Source organism: Dreissena polymorpha, chromosome 3 (assembly GCF_020536995.1).
Source record: "Dreissena polymorpha isolate Duluth1 chromosome 3, UMN_Dpol_1.0, whole genome shotgun sequence".
In the NCBI taxonomy this organism is placed as follows: domain Eukaryota; kingdom Metazoa; phylum Mollusca; class Bivalvia; order Myida; family Dreissenidae; genus Dreissena; species Dreissena polymorpha.
The window spans coordinates 100,414,380-100,435,680 of NC_068357.1; the positions used below are offsets into that span (position 1 = coordinate 100,414,380).

Consider the following 21,301-nt stretch of genomic DNA (forward strand, 5'->3'; position numbering starts at 1 on the left):
TAAAAATGAATAGATGTGACATTAGAGTGAAATAGAGCAAGAAAATTGTTATCTTTGTTATTTACAACTGCTGTTGGCTCTTTTTATTTTGATATTTTGTTTTTAAGTTGTAAACTTTATTGCCTGTGCAACTAATTCCTTGTGGAAAATTGAAGTTTTTGTTAAAATATATAATATTTATGTTGCAGAAAATTTTTATCTGACCTTATACACATGCCCTTGAATTATTTTTCTTAAATAGACATTTAATAACTATAAAAATAATCATGTTCTGCAACTCTATCTGCAATTTTAGAAAACTGTTTTGATAAATTCTACAAAAACATTTTGTAATGTGTTGTTTTTTTCGCCCCAATCTGTGATGAGTCCATTTAAGCATAGTTTTTTATCTTATTTTTGTCAGCAACACCACCAGCTGCTAAGAAGAGGAAAGTTGTGCGTAAGAAGAATGTGATGGTGACAGAGATGGCTGTGCAGACATCGCCAGGATTGAAGAAAAACAGTTGACTGGACTTATTGTGTACTACTGGCTAATTTAAGTGTTTTAAATATGAACATTTTTAGCTCATCTATTTTTTGAAAAAAAATTATGAGCTATTGTCATCACCTTGGCGTCGGGGTTGGCGTCGGCTTCCGGTTAAGTTTTGCGTTTAGGTCCACTTTTCTCAGAAAGTATCAATGCTATTGCATTCAAACTTGGTACACTTACTTACTATCATGAGGGGACTGGGCAGGCAAAGTTAGATAACTCTGGCGTGCATTTTGACAGAATTATGTGACCTTTTTATACTTAGAAAATTGAAAATTTTGTGTTTAGGTCCATTTTAATCCTTAAGTATCAAAGCTATTGCTTTCATACTTGCAACACTTACTAACTATCATAAGGGGACTGTGCAGGCAAAGTTATGTAACTCTGACGGGCATTTGGACGGAATTATGGGTCCTTTATACTTAGAAAATTGAAAATTTGGTTAAGTTTTGTGTTTTGGTCCACTTTACCCCTAAAGTATCATAGATATTGCTTTCATACTTGGAACACTCGCAAACTATCATAAGGGTACAATAAAAGGACAAGTTGCATAACTCTGGTTGTCATTTTTACTGAATTATGGCCCTTTTTTGACTTAGTAACTTTGAATATATGGTTAAATTTTGTGTTTCGATCCACTTTACTTCTAAAGTATCAAGGCTATTGCTTTCAAACTTCAAATACTTTTATGCTATCATGAGGTTACTGTACCTGTCAAGTTGAATTTTACCTTGACCTTTGAATGACCTTGACTCTCAAGGTCAAATTATTAAATTTTGCTAAAATTGCCATAACTTCTTTATTTATGATTAGATTTGATTGATACTTTGACAAAACTACTCTTACCTGACATACCACAATAGACTCCACCCAAACCATCCCCTGTGTCCCCCTCCCCTCCCCCAACCCCCCCCCCCCCCCTATTTTTTAAGATCATCTCACAAATGACCACCACACCCTCACACTATAACCCCCCCCCCCCCCAATGTTGTTTTTTTTCAAACTGTTAAAAAACACAAATATTTATTTTTATTATTTTATTTTTGAAACACCGTCCAACCATCGCACCCAAGAATCCCCTCCCCCCCCCCCCCCCCCCCACCCACACCGCACCCCGGAAAAAAATTATTTTTTTTCCGCATTTTTGGAAGATAATGTAATAAATGTCCACACCCCCACACTATACACCTCTCTTCACTCCACCCCTCCCTCCTTTGTGATTGAAATTGAGAGTCCCTTCACCTTTAAAAAGAAAATAGATGAGCGGTCTGCACCCGCAAGGCGGTGCTCTTGTTTTACTTGTTTTAGAAATTTATACTGGTACAAATCAAAAGCCCTGAGTGCCCCAGAACTGATTTTAGATTATCATACAAGCCAATGAGATGTTCTCTGAAAGGTTGTGTTTTAGACAAATGCGTTTTGAATGGAATTTACAACTGTGGCATTTATCTTTTTTGATGGAAGGCAGACATGGGAAGGTTAATACAAAGTGTGTTCATATTTTACATAAATTATTGTTGCCTGTTTGTAAATATTGATTTGGTGCCAGCATTCTTAGTCAAAACGTTTTTCTGTTCTGTCAGAAAAAATTAGTATAATGAAATATCAGTCCAATTTATTTTGAAAATGCCATGATTGGATGGCTTTATAGGTCTTATAAAATACATTAAAATGCCAGTAAATTGTATTTCTTAGAAAATAATCCAAACAGGTACTTATATTATCAATAAATGTAAGTGTTGTGGACTAGTTTCTTTTTGGAGACTTAAGATAAAGATGATGTGTTGTTGAAACATCATGTTGAAAAAGGCATTCTCATCATGTGGTATAAACATATTCTATTGTCTTACAACAATCTATAATTTCTGTACGTAAATGTTCTGGTGACACAAATAAACAAGACTATTGCCAAACAATAAAAGTCCCCTACCGGCTTCACCATTGTCAGAAATTCCACCATTGTCAGAATATTTTAAGCTCATCTATTTTTTGAAAAAAAATTATGAGCTATTGTCATCACCTTGGCGTCGGCGTCGGCGTTGGCGTCGGCGTCCGGTTAAGTTTTGCGTTTAGGTCCACTTTTCTCAGAAAGTATCAATGCTATTGCATTCAAACTTGGTACACTTACTTACTATCATGAGGGGACTGGGCAGGCAAAGTTAGATAACTCTGGCGTGCATTTTGACACAATTATGTGCCCTTTTTATACTTAAAAAATTGAAAATTTTGGTTAAGTTTTGCGTTTAGTTCCACTTTTCTCAGTAAGTATCAATGCTATTGCATTCAAACTTGGTACACTTACTTACTATCATGAGGGGATTGGGCAGGCAAAGTTAGATAACTCTGGCATGCATTTTGACAGAATTATGTGCCCTTTTTATACTTAGAAAATTGACAATTTTGGTTAAGTTTTGTGTTTAGGTCCATTTTATTCCTTAAGCATCAAAGCTATTGCTTTCATACTTGCAACACTTACTAACTATCATAAGGGGACTGTGCAGGCAAAGTAATGTAACTCTGACTGGCATTTTGACAGAATTATGTGCCCTTTTTATACTTAGAAAATTGAAAATTTGATTAAGTTTTGTGTTTAGGTCCACTTTATTCCTACAGTTTCAAAGCTATTGCTTTCATACTTGCAAGATTTATGAACTATCATAAGGGGACGGTGCAGGCAAAGTTATGTAGCTCTGACTGGCATTTGGACGGAATTATGGGCCCTTTATACTTAGAAAATTTAAAATTTGGTTAAGATTTATGTTTTGGTCCACTTTACCCCTAAAGTATCATAGATATTGCTTTCATACTTGGAACACTCACAAACTATCATAAGGGTACAGTAAAAGGACAAGTTGCATAACTCTGGTTGTCATTGTTATGGAATTATGGCCCTTTTTTGACTTAGTAACTTTTAATATATGGTTAAATTTTGTGTTTCGATCCACTCGAAGTATCAAGGCTATTGCTTTCAAACTTCAAATACTTACATGCTATCATGAGGTTACTGTACCTGGCAACTTGAATTTTACTTTGACCTTTGAATGACCTTGACTCTCAAGGTCAAATTATTAAATTTTGCTAAAATTGCCATAACTTCTTTATTTATGATTAGATTTGATTGATACTTTGATGAAACTACTCTTACCTGACATACCACAATAGACTTCACCCAAACCATCCCCCGTGCCCTCCCCCCCTCCCCCTCCCCCCCCCTAAATTTTTTTTTTTTTTTTTTTTTAAGATCATCTCACAAATGACCACCACACCCTCACACTATAAACCCCCACCCCCCCCCACCCCCCCACCCCCCCACCCCCCCACCCCCCCCCCCCCCAATATTTTTTTTTGATTTTTTTTTTTTTTTTTTTTTAAGATCATCTCACAAATTATCACCACAACCCTCACACTATACCCCCCCCCCCCATTTTTTTTTAAAACGGTTATGTTTGAAATACCGTCCAACCATCGCAACCCAAAACCCCCCCCCCCCCCCCCCCCCCCCCCCCCCCCCCCCCCCCCCCCGATTTTTTTTTTTTTTTTTTTTTTCGCTTTTTTGGAAGATAATGTAATAAATGTCCACAACCCCACACTATACACCCCTCTTCACTCCACTCCTCCCTCCTTTGTGATTGAAAATGAGAGTCCCTTCACCTTTAAAAAGAAAATAGATGAGCGGTCTGCACCCGCAAGGCGGTGCTCTTGTTATTTTATTTGTTGCCATAGCAACCAGAATTTTTGACATAGGAACAAAATGAAATGACGTGCATAATGTCCATATTGCCATCTATCCATGTTCCAAGTTTCATGAAATAATATTAAGAACTTTTAAAGTTATCGCAGGATCCAGAAAAAAACCATTTTCAGCAGTATTTCTAGTCTATTTGTTGCCATAGCAACCACAATTTTTGACGTAGGAACAAAATGAAATGACGTGCATAATGTCCATATTGCCATCTATCCATATACCAAGTTTCATGAAAAATATTACGAACTTTTAGAGTTATCGCAGGATCCAGAAAAGTATGACGGACGGACGGATACAAAACCATAAGTCCCCTCCGGTGAAACAGGTAGGGGACTAAAAACATAAACTAAAGCATATTGTAATTGAAAAACAAATGTGTTGGTACTTGAATAAATATTTTATTTCAAGTTGTTTGCATTTTAAATTTGGTCCTACATGATTATCTTGAAAAAAAAATAAACATCCAGTTTGCGCTTTCTTTGGTTTTATGCCGCCTTTCGAAGAAAAGGGGGTATATAGTTTTCGCACTGTCCGTCTGTCAGTCTGTCACACTTTTCGTGTCCGCACTCTAATTCAAATAGTTTTCATCCGATCTTTACCAAACTTGGCCAGAAGTTGTATCTAGACAATATCTAGATGGAGTTCGAATATGGGTCATGCCAGGTCAAAAACTAGGTCATGGGGTCACTTGTCCGTCTGTCCGTCACACTTTGCGTTTAGATTTCGAAAAATGCTCATAACTTCTATGTGGCCTCAGATAGCAATTTCATATTTGGTATGCATGTGTATATGGACAAGGCCTTTCATACGCACACAAATTTTGACCATTGTGACCTTGAACTTTAGGGTCCGCGTTTAGGTTTCAAAATCTGCGTTTAGGTTTTGAAAAAAGCTCATAACTTATACCAAGCGTTTATAGGGGGCATAAGTCATCCTATGGTGACAGCTCTTGTTTCAAATTTATGTTTGCTGGTAATTGGTGCAGTATCTGCATTTGACATTCTATTCTATAAAGTATTTAAAGAAACTATTGTTATTATTCAACATGTTTACTAAAGCTTGAATGGTCATTGTCAGCTTTGGTAATACTTAAAAGAACCCTGGGTACTCTCAAGGATACTGCAAAGTTAACTGGGGTACGGAAAATGTACAAAAAAGTACCCTGGAAAATTGCAAGGCGTCCTTAATGCCACACACCTTGAAATGAAATACATGTTAATCAATACATATAGATGCAATTTGAAAGTGTGCAAAATTGTCATTAAATCTATAGCCTAGTTAGCAAGTAATTTATTATTTTCTTTAATTTTAAAACCGAAAGTAGGATTTCTATACGTATACGTATATTTCGACAAACGCGATTATTTTTAAGTTTAAAAGCGTAAAATAGACGGATTTCTACCTTGTAACCACTAGATATATTCTAATTGGCATAGATAAAATTAAATCTATAGCCAAGTTAGCAAGCAATTTATTTTCAAACGGTATCGCTTTTAAAACCGAAAGTAGGATTTCTAGACGTATACGTCCATTTCGACAAAGGCGATTATTTTTAAGTTTTAAAGCGCAAAAAGACTGATTTCTACCTTGTAACCACCAGATATATTCTACTTGGCATAGATAAAATATGTTTCTTATGTATACTTAAATTTACTATGCCATGTAGTTCATTTCAAGGTGTGTGGCTTAAAGCATATTTTCCATGGCTGTGGTACACGTTAGTATACTTAGGAGTACACAGGGTACTTTTAAAACCTAGCTGTCCGGCTAGCCAGTGGTTGGTACACTGGCTCCTCAACTGGGCAACACAAGTTTAATTCCCGTTCCCGGCAGCATGTGAGTTTGGTAGGTGGTTGCCATACCGGACAGTTGTGGTTTCCTCGGCCCCCCCCCCACAACACAAGACCGGAGACCATACCGTTGAAATATCATTCATTACAACAAAATAGCTAAAAATTGCAGCTATAATTCAAAATTATGTCCCAATGTTTGTGAGTCTAGTAAGTTATATAGGAATGAGTGCTGGGGCACACACCAGGTTCACACGTAATGTAGCCTCTGGCTGGGAAAGGACCTTATAAACTTGAAATACACACACAGTTTGTACTACTTGAGCCGACAATGACCAATTTAGCATCAAGGATTGGTCATTGTAGGCTAAGGTATTATCTTAGTACCCCGGGTACTCTTTCAGTATACTACAAAGTAAGCAGGGTATCCGTAATATATACATTTACTTTAAAGTACCCCGGAGTATGGCTGACTGCCTTTAAGCATATTTTCTTAACCCTGTGTACTTTGTAGTAAACTTACCAGAACTTGGGAGGATACTTTTAAGTAGTGTCTGAGCCCATGACAACAAATTGATCTTTATTAACCCTGACAAATGTTTTGTCTTGATTAGACATGATAACGCCACTTTAAGGGAAACATGTAAGATTTGCCTTTATCCATTTTTCCTTTTGTAAAATGTTTGTATCGATTAATGCTGCAAGAGTTATGAAACTTTTCAACCATATTAAGCAGCATATTAACATACACACTCCATATTTTAGATATGTTTTTAAAATCCGTTACATTGATTTTCAAAAAGACTACAAGTCTCCTTGGGGTTTTGGTTCATTTTTTCAGCCTTATTAGAATTTCTGGAATGCAGTGGCATTTATGTCCTTCTGACAATTGCCAAGTTAAGTTCATTAATTAAAGCAGTGCTGAAAACCTGTATATGTAGCATAAGTTGTTGCTTTATTTCAAAGCATTCAAAATAGAGCTAATAAAATGAGATATCTTTGAAATATTTGAAGGCATTGCAAGACATTTAAACCCTTAAACAAGCTACTTGTTATTGACGACACAAAGTAAAAAGCAAAACATTGTGACGTACATTAAAATCATGTTATGCACTTCTTCATAGTGATAACAGCATATATAAAAAGTTTCAAGTTGATTGACAGAAGCTAAGAGACAAGTTCACAACACAGAGTAACAGCATGACGGACAAACCAACTAAACGTGTGAACCGTAATTTTTCTTTATTTTCATATAAACAATACACCATTATTATGATTTGCATATGTTGAATAAATATCTTATTCAAACTACATAGACTTCAACTTGTCTATGTTTTGAAACACCAAGTCTGGGTCCGATTTGAATTTCAAAAACAGTCCCTGCACTTGGGCTAGACTAATGTTAGTGTTGTGCGTCCGTGCAGTGTGAGAGAACACCTGTGCTCGTTCAGGAGCCTCGCTGGGGTAGAACCTCGTGAACATCTGTTGTAGCTGGTAGTCGGTAGCATAGTCAATCTTCTCCTTCACGTCTATACGACCAGGTCGTATTAAGGCTGGATCAAGTCTAAAATTGTATGATCATGGTTAGAAACATAACAAAATTATATTGCATGCTTTTATGTGGTTCATAAAGAAAGACAAGTGATTAAAATACATGATTTACTATTTTAACCAATTAAAAACCGTGAAAATTATAGGTAATTTCTGCTATAAAATAATGTCGTAAAAAAGCAAATTTTGGAATATTATCTCTTTTTATTAACTCATGATTACAGAAAACAAATATAATCACTCATAGCTGAGACACTCATGAAAATATTCATTTCTCTGATCACTTGTGAATTAAAATTAATAATCTACAAAAACCAATTAATATCCTCTATGTACCACATCTGCCCACCCTTGTTCATTTTTTATACTTCTTGCATGGATGACATTAATATTCTTTTTCTCAAATTGATTTTTTAAGTGTACCTTGTTCAAGTAATTTCCAAACCATGATTTATAGTAGTCTCTGAATATTGTAGGCTACATTTTGTATTTTAAATCTTTTAAGTTGATAGCAGAACAGGTTTCATAATTGCTTCTTGATCAACAGACTTATCAAGCTTCATACATGTATTCATAAGTTCATAAAGCATTAACTCTGATGTTTCAAGTCCACAAAATTTTGCAAAATTGGTTTTCATGTTTTTTATGTAGAGAACTCACATTTATATATTTTACTTGGCATATTGCCTTACGGTATTCAGTTTGCCACTGCTTTTATCAAAATTAGCAGTTGCAATAGCAAATTTAGTTCCACGCTTGTTATTATTCTTGATTATATATTTATATTCTGCAACAGTAAATCACTTTTCATTATGCAACCATGTGCTTTCTTAAGCAGCTCAAATGCAGTTTTCTAAGTCAATAGTCGACATTTATTAACACACAAATGTCAACAAAAGACTGATCAACAAAGTCATTGATGGATATCGACCCACTGGTCAATAATAGACATATTTGGCTAGTAAGCTTGATGTAATATCCCATGTCAATGACCACTAAGGAGTACCTGTCCACATAATTGGTTGTCATGAAGATGATGCGGGCCTCAGCTGATGCCACTCCATCCAAGGCATTGAGAAGTCCCGACAGCGTGAGGCGGCTCATACCCTGATAGGCCACAGAATCTGTGGGCAGGGAAAACAGGTTAGTTGGTTTAGTTTGAAACTATTTATTTTAGCAAGATTGAATCCAAGGCTCTGGATTATTGATTCAATCTCGATTATATCTTCTGGGTAGAATAAGTACTTGCTGGCTTAAGAGAAGATCTTGAGAACCGTCCCATTTTGGGGAACGAAAACATGACCTTCTAATTGCTAGGAAAACTCCACCGCAACCTCAAACATGGGTTTGTTGGATGTATATAATTAGAAGATTCAGGGCTCCATATATACACAATAATTCTTGAGACAATTAGCTTGTAAAATAACTGTTTACTATATGCATGTATATATATATAATATATTATCCACTGGCTTAAACTATGGCATTTGTAAGGATATTTTTAAAATCAGGAACCTTATTAACAGGATATTTGCAAATATATGATTACAATTTTGTTCTTGAGAGAAAGCCTATTATTGAGATAAGTCTATGAGTCTGAAAATCGACTGGTGATTGGGGTTATTACTGGAAATCAAAGATTGTCTTAAATTAAAATGGTGCATGATGAATACAAGGCATGAAAATACATCTTAAACAAGAGATGTGTTTGTCAGAAGCACAATGCCCCCTACTGAGCCGCTTTGATACATGTCTTTTTACCTTTGACCTTGAAGGATGACCTTGACCTTTCACCAATCAAAATGTGCAGCTCCATGAGATACACATGCATGCCAAATATCAAGTTGCTATGTGAAGGGACATAGAAGTTATGAGAATTATTTATAAACCTAAACGCAAAGTGTGACGGAAGCACAGACGGACGGACAGTCTGATCACTATATGCCCTCCTTCGGGGGCATACAATTTTTAAAAAGTAAGTAATAAGTCCTATTTAAATATGAACTGCTATAAAATTGTGGAAAACAATTTAACAAACAAACCGACTGGTCAAAATCCCACACATGTATCCGGTCTTTTATTAAAATTCATTTGGAAAACGGGCATATTGGTCCAACAGTAGCAAAAATCAAACATGCTGCAGATTAAATTATGGGACAAAAATTTGGGGATGTGAAATGGCCTCTTAAAACTGCACATACTTTCTGAGCTGATTTCTCTGCTTACAAAAGCAGAGTCAACATCTTCAAGAAGAATGATACTCTGTTCCGGGGCGACAGTCAGAAGATGATTCAATCTGTCATCTGATAGGCCACGCTCAGAGAGGTTTAGAACGCATATACTGTAGTCAAGGCTGCCTGAAAACAGAGGGCCGGTTTAAAAAAGCAAGCAATCAAGTTGTGCAGAAGGTGTTACTAACGGAGGGAATGTACTCACAAGTAATTATAACAAGTTATGGGCCTTTTCCCTAAATGTTCATTTGACTCACAAACTAGACCACTTTGACAGAATGATACTCAATGAGATATATCATATTATTATTACTTAAATGAAATATTACAAGTAATGTTACTTTTGTATTAATTTTTGAAATTTCATTGATCTCAGTGTCTGCTGTATAAATCACATATTGTGAAAAAATGCTTTTCCAATAAATGCATAGCTGTGACAATATCAATGTTAACATGTATGTGGACTACTTAATTACAACAATCAAAATGTCTCTTCAAGCAAAAGTAAAAAAACTATATACTTTTTATGACATGGCTTCATTGACTTTAATTTTATCATTTCCCTATTTTGCATGCTCGACAAGAAACAAAAAACAGTCATAAGGTTGCTACACCCATGGCATATAATAAATGTACCATACACAAAAGTACTACCTGCAAGTGCATTGATATAGCTGCTTTTACCACATCCTGGTGGTCCATGTAGCAAATATCCTCTTCTATAAGGAATTCCTCTATCCATATACCAAGTGGGATTATCAATGAACTCAGTAATATCTTTCATTATTCTGTCAGACACTTGCTTGTCTAATACAACAGAGTTCAATGGCCGCTTTCTTCTAGGATACCCAAAGGGTCTCCACTCAGGGCCAACAGCTGTGTACATTACTGTCCGCCCCTCCTGCTTTTGAAGGGCCATGTGCCTGGCTTCCTCTAAAATATTAAAATATATCCCTCTGTCTCTACCTAATGCTGTCAATGTCACTGTCTCAAACGGAGCAGATTTGTTGAAGTCAAACATCTGTTTTTCCCTATTTCTTTCCACCCGTATGTAGTGACCTTTGTAAAAGAAAAAGTGACTACCAGGACTAGGTATAAAGTCATACTTTGTTGATATTTTACCAGCATTAGACTGGTGGAACGAGGTTTCAACACTTAAATGTTGGGTCTTTGTTCCCTTTTCACTTATCCACTGTAATAACCATTGGTAACTTTTGTCTCTGCTTGGCACTTCTAATGTGATCATAAAATGGCGCCTGAAGGCTATCATGCCTACCTGAAGAGCCTTGCGACCCACTGCTGCTGTCATTCCCAGTCCAAATAAACCAAAGCCTGCCCCAAAGTAGGGGTTGCCTTGAAGAGAAGAAATGATATCAGACAGCCCCATTTTACATTCTGAAAATAAACACACCAGTATGAGTAAAAACATAAAACAATGTGTCATGTGACAACATAGATTATTTAGTGTATCTAAAAGTAAAGTATTGTAAGAAAGAATTACATGTTACAAAAATAGAGTGCTATGTAGTTGTTTTTACATTCATTTACCACATTTTATTTTACCAAACATTGTAGCTTGTTCTTTAAAATGTATTCAGTGTCTTACAAGTAAATATATATATTATTAATTTAATATTATATTTTAATTTATATTATAATCTATACAGTCCATGTTATAATAGATTATAATTAATCAACCTTATGAAAACTGCGATTTCAATAATAGTATATAACTATTTTCCATACTATGTTGGAATCAGAAAGAAAATAAAGAAAGCTATATTTTAAACAAGAGCACCACAAAGCAGGTGCCAACGCTATGCTGCGGGTGCAGTTTTGAATAAATGAAAGCTTGTCAGAAGATTTTTTTATATTAGAGGTCACAGAGACCTTGACCTTTGACCTAGAGACCAAAATGGGTGTGGTGTGTAGAACTCATCAAGGTGCAGCTACATATGAAGTTTCAAAGTGGTAGGTGAAAGCACTTTGATTTTAGAGCCAATGTAAAGGTTTTAGCACAACACGGACAGTGGACGAGCCTCGGGTTTTCTCCGAAAACAGCCCAGCCAAAAATTAAGAATACAATCCAAAGAAGTCTAGACTCTAGAGAGTCAATTATCACAAAAGGGTGAAATTCTTGTTTAGCTGTTTTGCTTTATTACCTCTGTATGTAGTGATAGAAAGAATGTTTACATTGCTTAAGATGGAGCATTCATTTGAATATAGAATACACCTAGCTATCAGAGGTCATTGGTTCAATGCCCTCACTAAAAATGTTATCAGGGATCTCTTCTAAAGACACCAAGTACTAGTCATACACTGAAATCAACTGGAGAGAGCCTTTAAAAGCAGTGCCTTGCATAGGTTAAAGGGACCTTTTCACGTTTTGGTAAATTGACAAAATTTAAACAAAATTGTTTCAAATTCGCACATTTTCGTTTTAGTTATGATATTTGTGAGGAAATAGTAATACTGAACATTTACCATGCTCTAAAACAGCCATTATATGCATCTTTTGATGATTTGAAAACCTGAAAATTATAAAGCGTTGCAACGCGAAACGATTGAATAATTTGGAAAGTTCTGTTGTTGTCGTTACACTTTGGGAAACTACGAGGATTGCTTATATAAGTAAAAAATACATCCGCTCAAAGCATGAGCATGGATGGTCAAGTGGTCTAGGCGGGAGACTTTTTACTCAAGTACTCCAGGGATCAGTGGTTCGAGCCCAGTTTCGGGTTACTTTGTTTTCCTTTTTTTAAATTGTATTCTAGTTTTTTTTACTGGAGATTTTTAGGTCAAATGTTTATATTTATCAATATAAAGCATTTAATGACAAGCTTCAATACTTGCCAAAGGCCCCTTTAAAACTTACTGTCTTTAAATTATATTGAAATGTCCACTCACTAATTCCACTTATTTGACAAATAACAATAAGGTGGAATAATTATTTTTTTAATCAGCGGATTATTACATGCAGATAGTATTATGTTGTATTTTCTTGTAGTTGTATGCAGTTAAGTTCGGTAATCTTGCGCGTCCGGTAATCTCGCGCACTTCGCAGTTTCGAATCTCGCAGACTACGAATGGTTTTTTTAGTGATGAAAGATGGAATTTCACATTTATAAGCATTAACGGATTTAAAAGGTATGTACTCCATGCAAAATAAAATTCGATATTACATTTAAACACCGGTTGTGTCATCCCTATACATCGTAAACACGGGCCTTCTTACGATAAATTAGAAATGAATCACAAATTCCCTGCAGTCTTTAGCGTTTTCATACTTTAAATTAAGAATTCATAAATCCAACATGTAATTTAGCATTCCATTGCACAATATCCGATCAGTAATGGTATTTTTGGCCTTTGAAAATATATCGCATCAGACGATATAGTCATCATTTCCCGCCATTCTGTCAAACATTTTTGGTATGATCTCCGCATGCGCAATGGCCTAGTTTTTATATTTTCTGTAAACTATGGAAGCATGATCGTGGTAAAATTAAACCTGTAATTCTTAAACATTTTTTTCACACATACCGGTACTTTTTTTATTAATTGTACACTAATACTAGTGACTATATTATTTGTTGATTTGTAGTGAACAAAAACTGCACTGGAAATCCACATTAAATTTCAATGGTTTTACAAACTGATTTTTAAAATATTGTTCTGGAATGTTTTTTGTCAATAATTGGATACCATATGTTTACAATTTTGCCTAAACCAGGTCATTACACCAAGTGCGCAAGATAACCGGACACGGTGATAGTTGGAAAATGAGGTGAATCATGTTTGTTTTGAAATCAAATCGGTCAGTTCTTCAGTGAATTAATCAGATATTTTTGGGTTAATAAGTACACAAGCTCTTTATTTTCATAATAAATTTAGGTATTATGTTGCCAATTTATAAAAAGAACGTGTTTTTAAACCAATTGACCCTTAACTGCGCAAGATTACCGGATAGCATCGTATGATGAAAATGAAAAGGGTAAAATGACAAGTGTTGACCTTCCATATATAAATAAGCGAAAAAACATTACAATTGATATTTGGCAATATTTTAAACGAATTGTGTTTTAAAACACAAATTTAACTTACGGTTGTTCAAATTTGTTTTTATTTTTCAAGGACCATTACAAAATTTAATCATATTTGCAAGTCCATTTTTGTATTTACAAGCCGGCAATTTCCTAGGGCGCAGACATCTTTAATCTGTATCATTAAACGCTTGCACACGCACCTGTTTTGTCGTCACCTTAGCACCATGAGATGAAATTGACCAATGAAATGAGCGGATATAGCTTCAATATGGCCGACGCAGATAGCATTGACATTTTCTGATAAATATGTAAACATGCACGCACTTCTCACCTCATAATCATAGCCAACTTAATAAGTCAAATTAAAAGTGAACAGGTAGCATCTGCTTAACATATATGCTGATTGTTGAACGTGTGTATGTGTTCGAAATCTTGTAGATTAGTAAATCATCAGGATTATTTTTCGTTCATATTTGTTCAAGGGTTTTCCTGGACTACGTTTTATTCAAGTCCTTTGGTTGAATCAGGTCAGTAAAACCTAAGAAATATAGAAATATGTTCAAAGAAATATGTTCAGAAACACAGAACCTACCAGCAATGCCCTGTCAGTCAGATACATTTTTGAAAAAAAAAATTGTTCGGACTTTTTTGTTCCCACTGCAGAAAAGGCAGAGGTCCATATAAGATGCGTGTTTGCATAAAAATACTCATGGAAAATTTCCAAATGCGCATGAATTATACTTTTGATGAGTGCAAAAAATCATCATAAAAATTTGGTTTAACAAGAATGTCGGTCCTGGTGACCGGCAAAATGTGATATAAAATCTGCAACTGCGGCTAACAAAAAAGATCTTGATAGCTTTGACATATTTTCGGGAAGATAAGGATATTAAAATATGAATTTCTTCATGAAGCATGGCTTTAAAAAGGTTGTTCATTAAAAATAAACAATGTTCTAGTGATATCTATATAACATGCACTCGTTATAGGTCTCCAAAAATGTTATCATTTTACATTGTACATGTTAGTGTCTGTTAACCGCAATTTTATGTTCGATGCTTCTTCTTACTTTAGTTTACGTTGTTATAAAGCCTAAATGAATATCATTGGTCATATAGTTTGACCAATTAGATGCCCTGTTACATATTGCGTTGGATGATCATCATCCAATATGTCGTTTTTACATTTCTATAGAAATTGAAGAAGATTGTCCAGACAATCAGGACGAATTGATTAGCACCGAAAAACTGTTATCTTATTAGGATAAAGCACTGGCAGTGGCTTGTTGAGCTGAAATAAAAGGTTGTACATGTACATAGTGTGTTGTGTTGTTGTTTTTTTCGGTTCGGCTAAATTTTCTCAGGACCGGCACAATGCCACATTTTCTGAAATGCCTGTCCGGATGACCGGCAGATTTTTTCCAAATTTGCCAAGCCTGCAACAGTGCCCCAATTCGGATTATTTGATCAACCATTTCAAAATGCATGTTTATGTAAACAAGAGTAGATGTTCTTTACATGTTTTCACCATGTTTATGTATACAAAATTTATAAAATACATAATCAAAGTCTTTTGGGGTAGTATTTTAAATACTCCCGGCAAAGTCTTTGATTTTGTATTTTACTCATCAGCTAAAAAAGTCATGAGTGAAATACTCTTTATCTTAAAAAATTATCTGGAGCTCTGAGAAAAGGGGGAGTGATTTCTTCCCAGTAGTAATATAATCATGCACTGTATAAGTGTGAATAATATTTGGATATTTTAGTTCTTCCAGTGTCACCACTGCGCAATGTATAAACAACATTGTTGTATTTGAAGATTTATTCATGATACATGTTTGTCACAAATACATCATTGCCATTGGAACGCTATTTGTCCGAGTTTAAAGATGCAGAATATGTATCTTTTCAGATATTTGTTGATACAAAATGTATCTCTTGTTTCAAAAAATATTTATGGCACCATCTCACATACCGCGGCACAAAGTTGAATAAATCTCTATTGGAAAAATTGTCAAGTTAAAAATAAACAAGAATATTCGTTGTGACAATGATCTTCCGAAATATTTCTGTAGACATATACCCGCTGAAAGCTTCAAAGACTCCCAAATACATAGACAGCAGTTTGATAACAATCATATATATGCTTACAGAAGTAAGAAGTTTTAAAGGACCAGATTAGTAGGCAATAAAACAATCAAGAGTTCTAAGATGACTTCAAATCTTTTATCAATAGCCCTGTTAAATGTACAGGCATATCATTTAAAAAGGCAATGCATTTACAAATTGAGTTTATTATTTGTGAGATTCTGCATCTTCAATGTTTGTGTGCAAAACTCCATATCGCTATTTATGCCAGAGGCATTCAATTACCTCCATTTGCATTGACCAACCTTGATAAAATGTTTCATGTTACAAGATTGCATGATGCCCTAGCTTGGGATTGGATTTTGTGGTTATTTGGTCACAGTCAATATCTATGTAGTTGTTACAAATAGAAAAACTTTGAATATTCAATAACTTGATTTCTTATGGAGGTAGTTTGCCATTATTTTTAATTTTTAGGTTCCCTACATGCAGATCTTGCGCTTGGAGCAAGTCATCAAGGTAACTGTCAGTAAAAATAAAAAAATTGGTTTCTGCTCAATTATTTGAGTGTAGATAAAGGTTTGCACTGCAGTTTTGTATTGGTAGCTTACACCTAAACCAGGCTTAAGATTACATTTGGGACCTATTTAGTAGTACGCGTAGGTCAAAATCAAGATGACCATTGCTGAAATGGAAAAACAGTTTCCAATAAATTTCATGAGTTAAAAGGGCCTTTTCACGTTTTTGTAAATCAACAAAATAACATATAAAAATTTAAGATTCACAAATATTCGTTGTAGTAATGATATTTGTGAGGAAACAGTAATACTGAACATAAACTGTGCTTAAAATACCCATTATGTGCATCTTTTGACGATTTAAAAACCTGAAAATTATAAAGCGTTACAATTCAAAATGATTGAATAATGCGAGGATGCTTATATAAAGTATAAAATACATTACTCATTGTATGAGCACGGATGGCCGAACGGTCTAAGCTATAGACTTTTACTCCAGGGGTCAGTGGTTCGAGCCCAGCTGAGGGTTACTTTTTTTCTTTCTTTAATTTTATTCTTGTTTTTTTAATGGAGCTTTTTAGATCTTAATATGTTTACATTTATTAACATAAAGCATTAAATGACACACCTCAATACATTCCAAAATCTGTGAAAAGTTCCCTATAAGATGGAGGTTTGGAGTTGAAATTGTATTCTGTAGGTAGAGTTATTGTAGACCGAGCTTTCAATTGAAAAATGAATTTAATTGAATCATTGGCAAAAGTTGAAAACATAACTACATTCAGTGATTCTGCTTGTTATTTAGTAATTTTGAAGCTTAATTAAAAATATAACTATAAATTAATCATAAATTTTGAATTTTAAATATTTATGTGTGGTTATTATATTGGTTGACTGACAGAAAAACTACATTATTTAATAGAAGTGAATGCAAGAGTGGAGCGTGTTAAGTCAAAATTTTATTTTCACGTTAATATGGCAATTTTAAATAATTTGTAAATGTGGTCACTATGTGATGTCTGTCTCATGCATGTATGTGTGTCAAAGGCTTGTCAAAGCTCAAAGGCCAAGATCACACTTAAGAACAAACATTAAGTCCTTCATTAAAGCCAGACTGCAATAGCATCCTTTATCATTCATTGTAAAAATTTAAAATAACTTACCACAAATATTCAGCATGTCAAATATTCACAATGTAAAAAAGGCATTTCACATGCAAGTCGTGTGCAAAGATCAAGGACATCGAGGCATATTGTAGCGTTAACCTGAAATCTTGCAATGCATCAATAATAATATTGATGTGTTTTTGACATGCATCTATAATAATTTTGCTTCAGAAAACAGTTCTTTTTATATTGAAGGGATATAGATAACACTTTATTTAATGAACAATTTCTTATGCAGAGTACTGTAATTACTGTAAGTTTTTCGGACACTAAAAAATAATTTCAAAATGTAGATACGGAAATTAAAAAAAAATTACAGGTGTTTGAAAATGTAGAGACAAAAATTAAGTGTCAGAATATTATAATTATCTTGAAATAAAAGGAATTAATACACAATAAATTTATTGTGATTAACTCTTTTTTTCTACTTTGAAATAAATACAACTTCACATCTTTGATATTCTTGTCTGAAATGATTCGGAACAAAAAAGTAAAAACATTATACATACCGCTTCCTTAACAGGACAATATCATTTCAAATGCTTGTTTTATACCGGTATAAATGGTTATTTACCAAATTGCGCAAATGTTATCGTTTATTGCTTTAAGACATGCATCTGCCAGGATTTTTTGACCTATAATCCGGTTGTAAAAATCCATGATTGAAGTGTCACGAAATAAGCAAAAACAGGATGGAAATCTTGTACAATAGAGTTGTAAAATATACTGTCCGAATAAGAGTAGTAACATAATTACTCTAAGTTTTCAGACACCTTCTATTTTACCCTCTATTTTTATGCCCCCGAAGGAGGGCATATTGTGATCAGACAGTCCATATGTCTGTCTGTCTGTCCATCTGTCCTTCCGTCACACTTGCGTTAAGGTTTCGAAAAATGCTCATAACTTCTATGTCCCTTCACATAGCAACTTGATATTTGGCATGCACATGTATCCTTCAAGGTCAAAGGTAAGAAAACATGTATCAAAGTGGCGCAGTAGGGGGCATTGTGTTTCTGACAAACACATCTCTTGTTTGTGACTTAATTTATAGACATACAGGTTTTTGTCTATCATTAATGACTCAAAATTCAATGTTGGAACCCCACCAAAGGGAGGGGGATACCCCCACCCGTACCCACCCCATCCACCGCCCTAATGTCAATTTGATTCCGACACCCCTGGTTACTACTCTTAGTAATAAAGGGTTTTAAAAGAACACATCATGAAATTTAGATGCGATGTTTTCAGAGCCGATGGACCTTTGTGAAAGGTATTAGAGATAATAACAATTTACCTGGAATATGATTTGTTAACATTCAAATTCAGTGATATTTTGGTATTTTACTTGTTGTATCTGGAGATATAGTCATACTCAGTCTTCCATACTGCATAATCCATGAAATATGTTCATTATCAAATATAATTTAATGATAATATTAATAAACACTGTATATTACTATATTTAAAATGACATAAAAGACATACAGACATAATAAGACATAAAAATGGAAGTGGGCTAAATATTTTAACAGGGTGGAGCATAACAATGTAAGGGGGTGGGGGTGGGGCTCCCGTGCTATATATATATAAGTGAAACTATTTTTTTTTATTTTGGTGGAAGAAAACCTTATTAGTTAACTTATTGGTAATCCTTTGATAAAAAAAAGCACAAATACATAGCAATAAAAGACATATAGGAATAAAGATGTTAAAAAATGAATTATCAATTTTTGTAGCATGTGGACGTAGTAACACTATGAACTTTTTGTTTGAAGAGTAGAAAAGCATTTGAAAGAAATACTACTGAAGTGTAAATATTTGACAAATATGTTAATTGACGTGATACATGCAGTATTGACTATTAAACTATTGACGTTTAAATAGATTAGGTGTTGATACTTGAAACGTGATACACTTAAGACAAATAATATCACATATCTTTTTACATGGACTTACAAATAAACAAAGTTACAAGCTGTAAAACAATTCAAATATTCCTACAAAATCACCAATATTGTAGATCAAATCCTTTTTTTATAAACCTCTATTATTACCAATATATTCCTCTTTTTCTGTAAATGTTTCTCAACTTTCTTATATATTTTTGTCCGTTTGTGTAACAAAAAGTCCTTGCTCGCTTTGCAAGCATCTTACTCTTAAGTTTCAATGTTTGGTCTTGCATGTCTCAGTTTACAATTTATTTATGTGAACACAAATTTTGCTAATTCAGATACAAGATATTTATGATTTAGTAAATAGGATAGAGGATCATTCATATAATAGTATTTGTACTGTAACATTTCTATGAATTGCCTTACTACTGACATTCAACGGCAAAAGGGCATATTACCCCTGTCCTGTTGTTTGTGAGGGGCTTTTTTTGTCTGTGTTATTACTTAGTTTTCATTAGAAAATTTTCAAATAAATAAGCACAAATTATAAATATATCAAAATGGCATGGTTTGGTCATCAAACAGATCGCTCACTTTAATGTCAAGGTCACAGCGGACACTTGAAGTTTTTGCATATTCCCGATAGGATGATATAGTGAAAGTAGCTGCTTGTGCCAGACATTGCTTTAGTGAAAGTATATGTTTGTGTCGGGTCAATAATTTTGTCATACTTTATGGGATTTCAGAATATTCTGGCACAAGCAATTATAGTAACTATAAAAAAAAATCCTATATTTTGAAAATATGCTAAAAACTCCTGTACCGTAATTATATGTGTATGCACTAATTGTTTGTACTGTATAACTTATTATTAAAAAAGATACATGTAAGTCTCTGAATAGTTTACAAATTCTATTTTATTTTTCTTCTAAATCGATTTTTAACTTGTTTTAATATTCAAACTAAAATTATATTTTCAATATACAATGGTCTTAATTATTATCTAGCCAAATCCTCCTAACAACTGACTTGTGTGTGATTCACGCATCTTTTACGGGCAGAAAGTGACAGACATGAACGCAAATGTGACATATATACTGCATCGCAATTTAACATACCCATTTACTAACTGATTTGCTTACACAATCAATATGTCTGCCTGTGGTCTAATTATGAGGAAATGCAACGAAATTATTTGATGGCAACAACATTATTTGACATTTCAACCTCTGAAGGAAGGAAAGAGTAACGTTAATTCTTTGGTCATGCGATAAACATGTACTCTAACCGAACATTTTTCAGAAATTTTAAATAAACTTTGAATTTTTATAAGAAATTAAAAAAATAGGTATTTTATATTATAATAAAAGATTTATAATTGCCAAATTTAATTATTTATACATAATAATGTACAACGGACTTCTATTATTTTTATTATAACATTATATTCTTTATAAGCATCTATTAATAATTTCTAAAATTCAAATATATTTATGTGTAACGATGTTCAATAATTATGGTCATTACGTTCCATTCCTATATTTCATAAAATAAAAGTCTTATATTTTTGCTATAGTTTGATTGAAACCTTCTTGCCAGCATGCTGTTGGTACTTTTACTTGATGAGTGTTCAGGGGTATATTATTTTTGAACTTTGAATGTTTGTTACATATTTCTGATTTTTTCCATATTCCTTTAACAAACTGTGTTTAAAGGGGCCTTTTCACAGATTTTAGCATGTATTGA

General features: G+C 34.0%; 3 protein-coding genes across 22 annotated transcripts in view; 2 read left to right on the top strand and 1 right to left on the bottom strand.

Moving 5' to 3' along the window:
* LOC127870754 (serine/threonine-protein kinase VRK1-like) overlaps positions 1 to 1,432 on the top strand; it is a 40,013-nt gene extending 38,581 nt beyond the window's left edge. For all 3 annotated transcript variants that reach the window (XM_052413208.1, XM_052413209.1, XM_052413210.1), the window contains exon 13: positions 404 to 1,432. In XM_052413208.1, coding sequence (XP_052269168.1) covers positions 404 to 507 — 104 coding nt within the window. In that variant the 3' untranslated portion in view covers positions 508 to 1,432. The remainder of the gene's footprint in view (positions 1 to 403) is intronic.
* A 5,859-nt stretch (positions 1,433 to 7,291) lies between these two features.
* Positions 7,292 to 14,086, bottom strand: LOC127870756 (mitochondrial chaperone BCS1-like). 2 transcript variants are annotated; one of them, XM_052413211.1, is made up of 5 exons: positions 13,951 to 14,086; positions 10,501 to 11,241; positions 9,817 to 9,972; positions 8,622 to 8,739; positions 7,292 to 7,628 (listed from the first exon to the last, which is right to left on the bottom strand). In XM_052413211.1, the coding sequence occupies exons 2-5, from the start codon at positions 11,231 to 11,233 to the stop codon at positions 7,373 to 7,375; spliced, it is 1,263 nt and encodes a 420-aa protein (XP_052269171.1). In that variant the 5' UTR covers positions 11,234 to 11,241; positions 13,951 to 14,086; the 3' UTR covers positions 7,292 to 7,372. The 2 variants fall into 2 exon arrangements, with proteins under 2 accessions (XP_052269171.1, XP_052269172.1); XM_052413212.1 differs by lacking the exon at positions 13,951 to 14,086 and having other exon boundaries at positions 10,501 to 10,779; positions 11,123 to 11,241.
* A 56-nt stretch (positions 14,087 to 14,142) lies between these two features.
* LOC127870757 (leucine-rich repeat-containing protein 9-like) overlaps positions 14,143 to 21,301 on the top strand; it is a 76,457-nt gene continuing 69,298 nt past the window's right edge. For 14 of the 17 annotated variants that reach the window (XM_052413220.1, XM_052413213.1, XM_052413222.1 and 11 more), the window contains exons 1-2: positions 14,149 to 14,419; positions 16,457 to 16,498. The gene's annotated coding sequence lies outside the window, so the exon portion shown is untranslated. Of the gene's footprint in view, positions 14,420 to 16,456; positions 16,499 to 21,301 lie in introns of all 17 variants that reach the window. The other 3 variants (XM_052413217.1, XM_052413214.1, XM_052413216.1) reach the window with 3 other exon arrangements.

What these genes read in the sequence shown, in the direction of transcription:
- LOC127870756 (XM_052413211.1), bottom strand. Translation starts at nt 11,233, where the DNA reads ATGGGGCTGTCTGATATCATTTCTTCTCTTCAAGGCAACCCCTACTTT. An exon ending in CTATATCAATGCACTTGCAG is followed by an intron (nt 9,973 to 10,500) that starts GTAGTACTTTTG and finishes CTCTGTTTTCAG; the next exon opens with GCAGCCTTGACTACAGTATA. An exon ending in CAGAGAAATCAGCTCAGAAA is followed by an intron (nt 8,740 to 9,816) that starts GTATGTGCAGTT and finishes CCCTGCCCACAG; the next exon opens with ATTCTGTGGCCTATCAGGGT.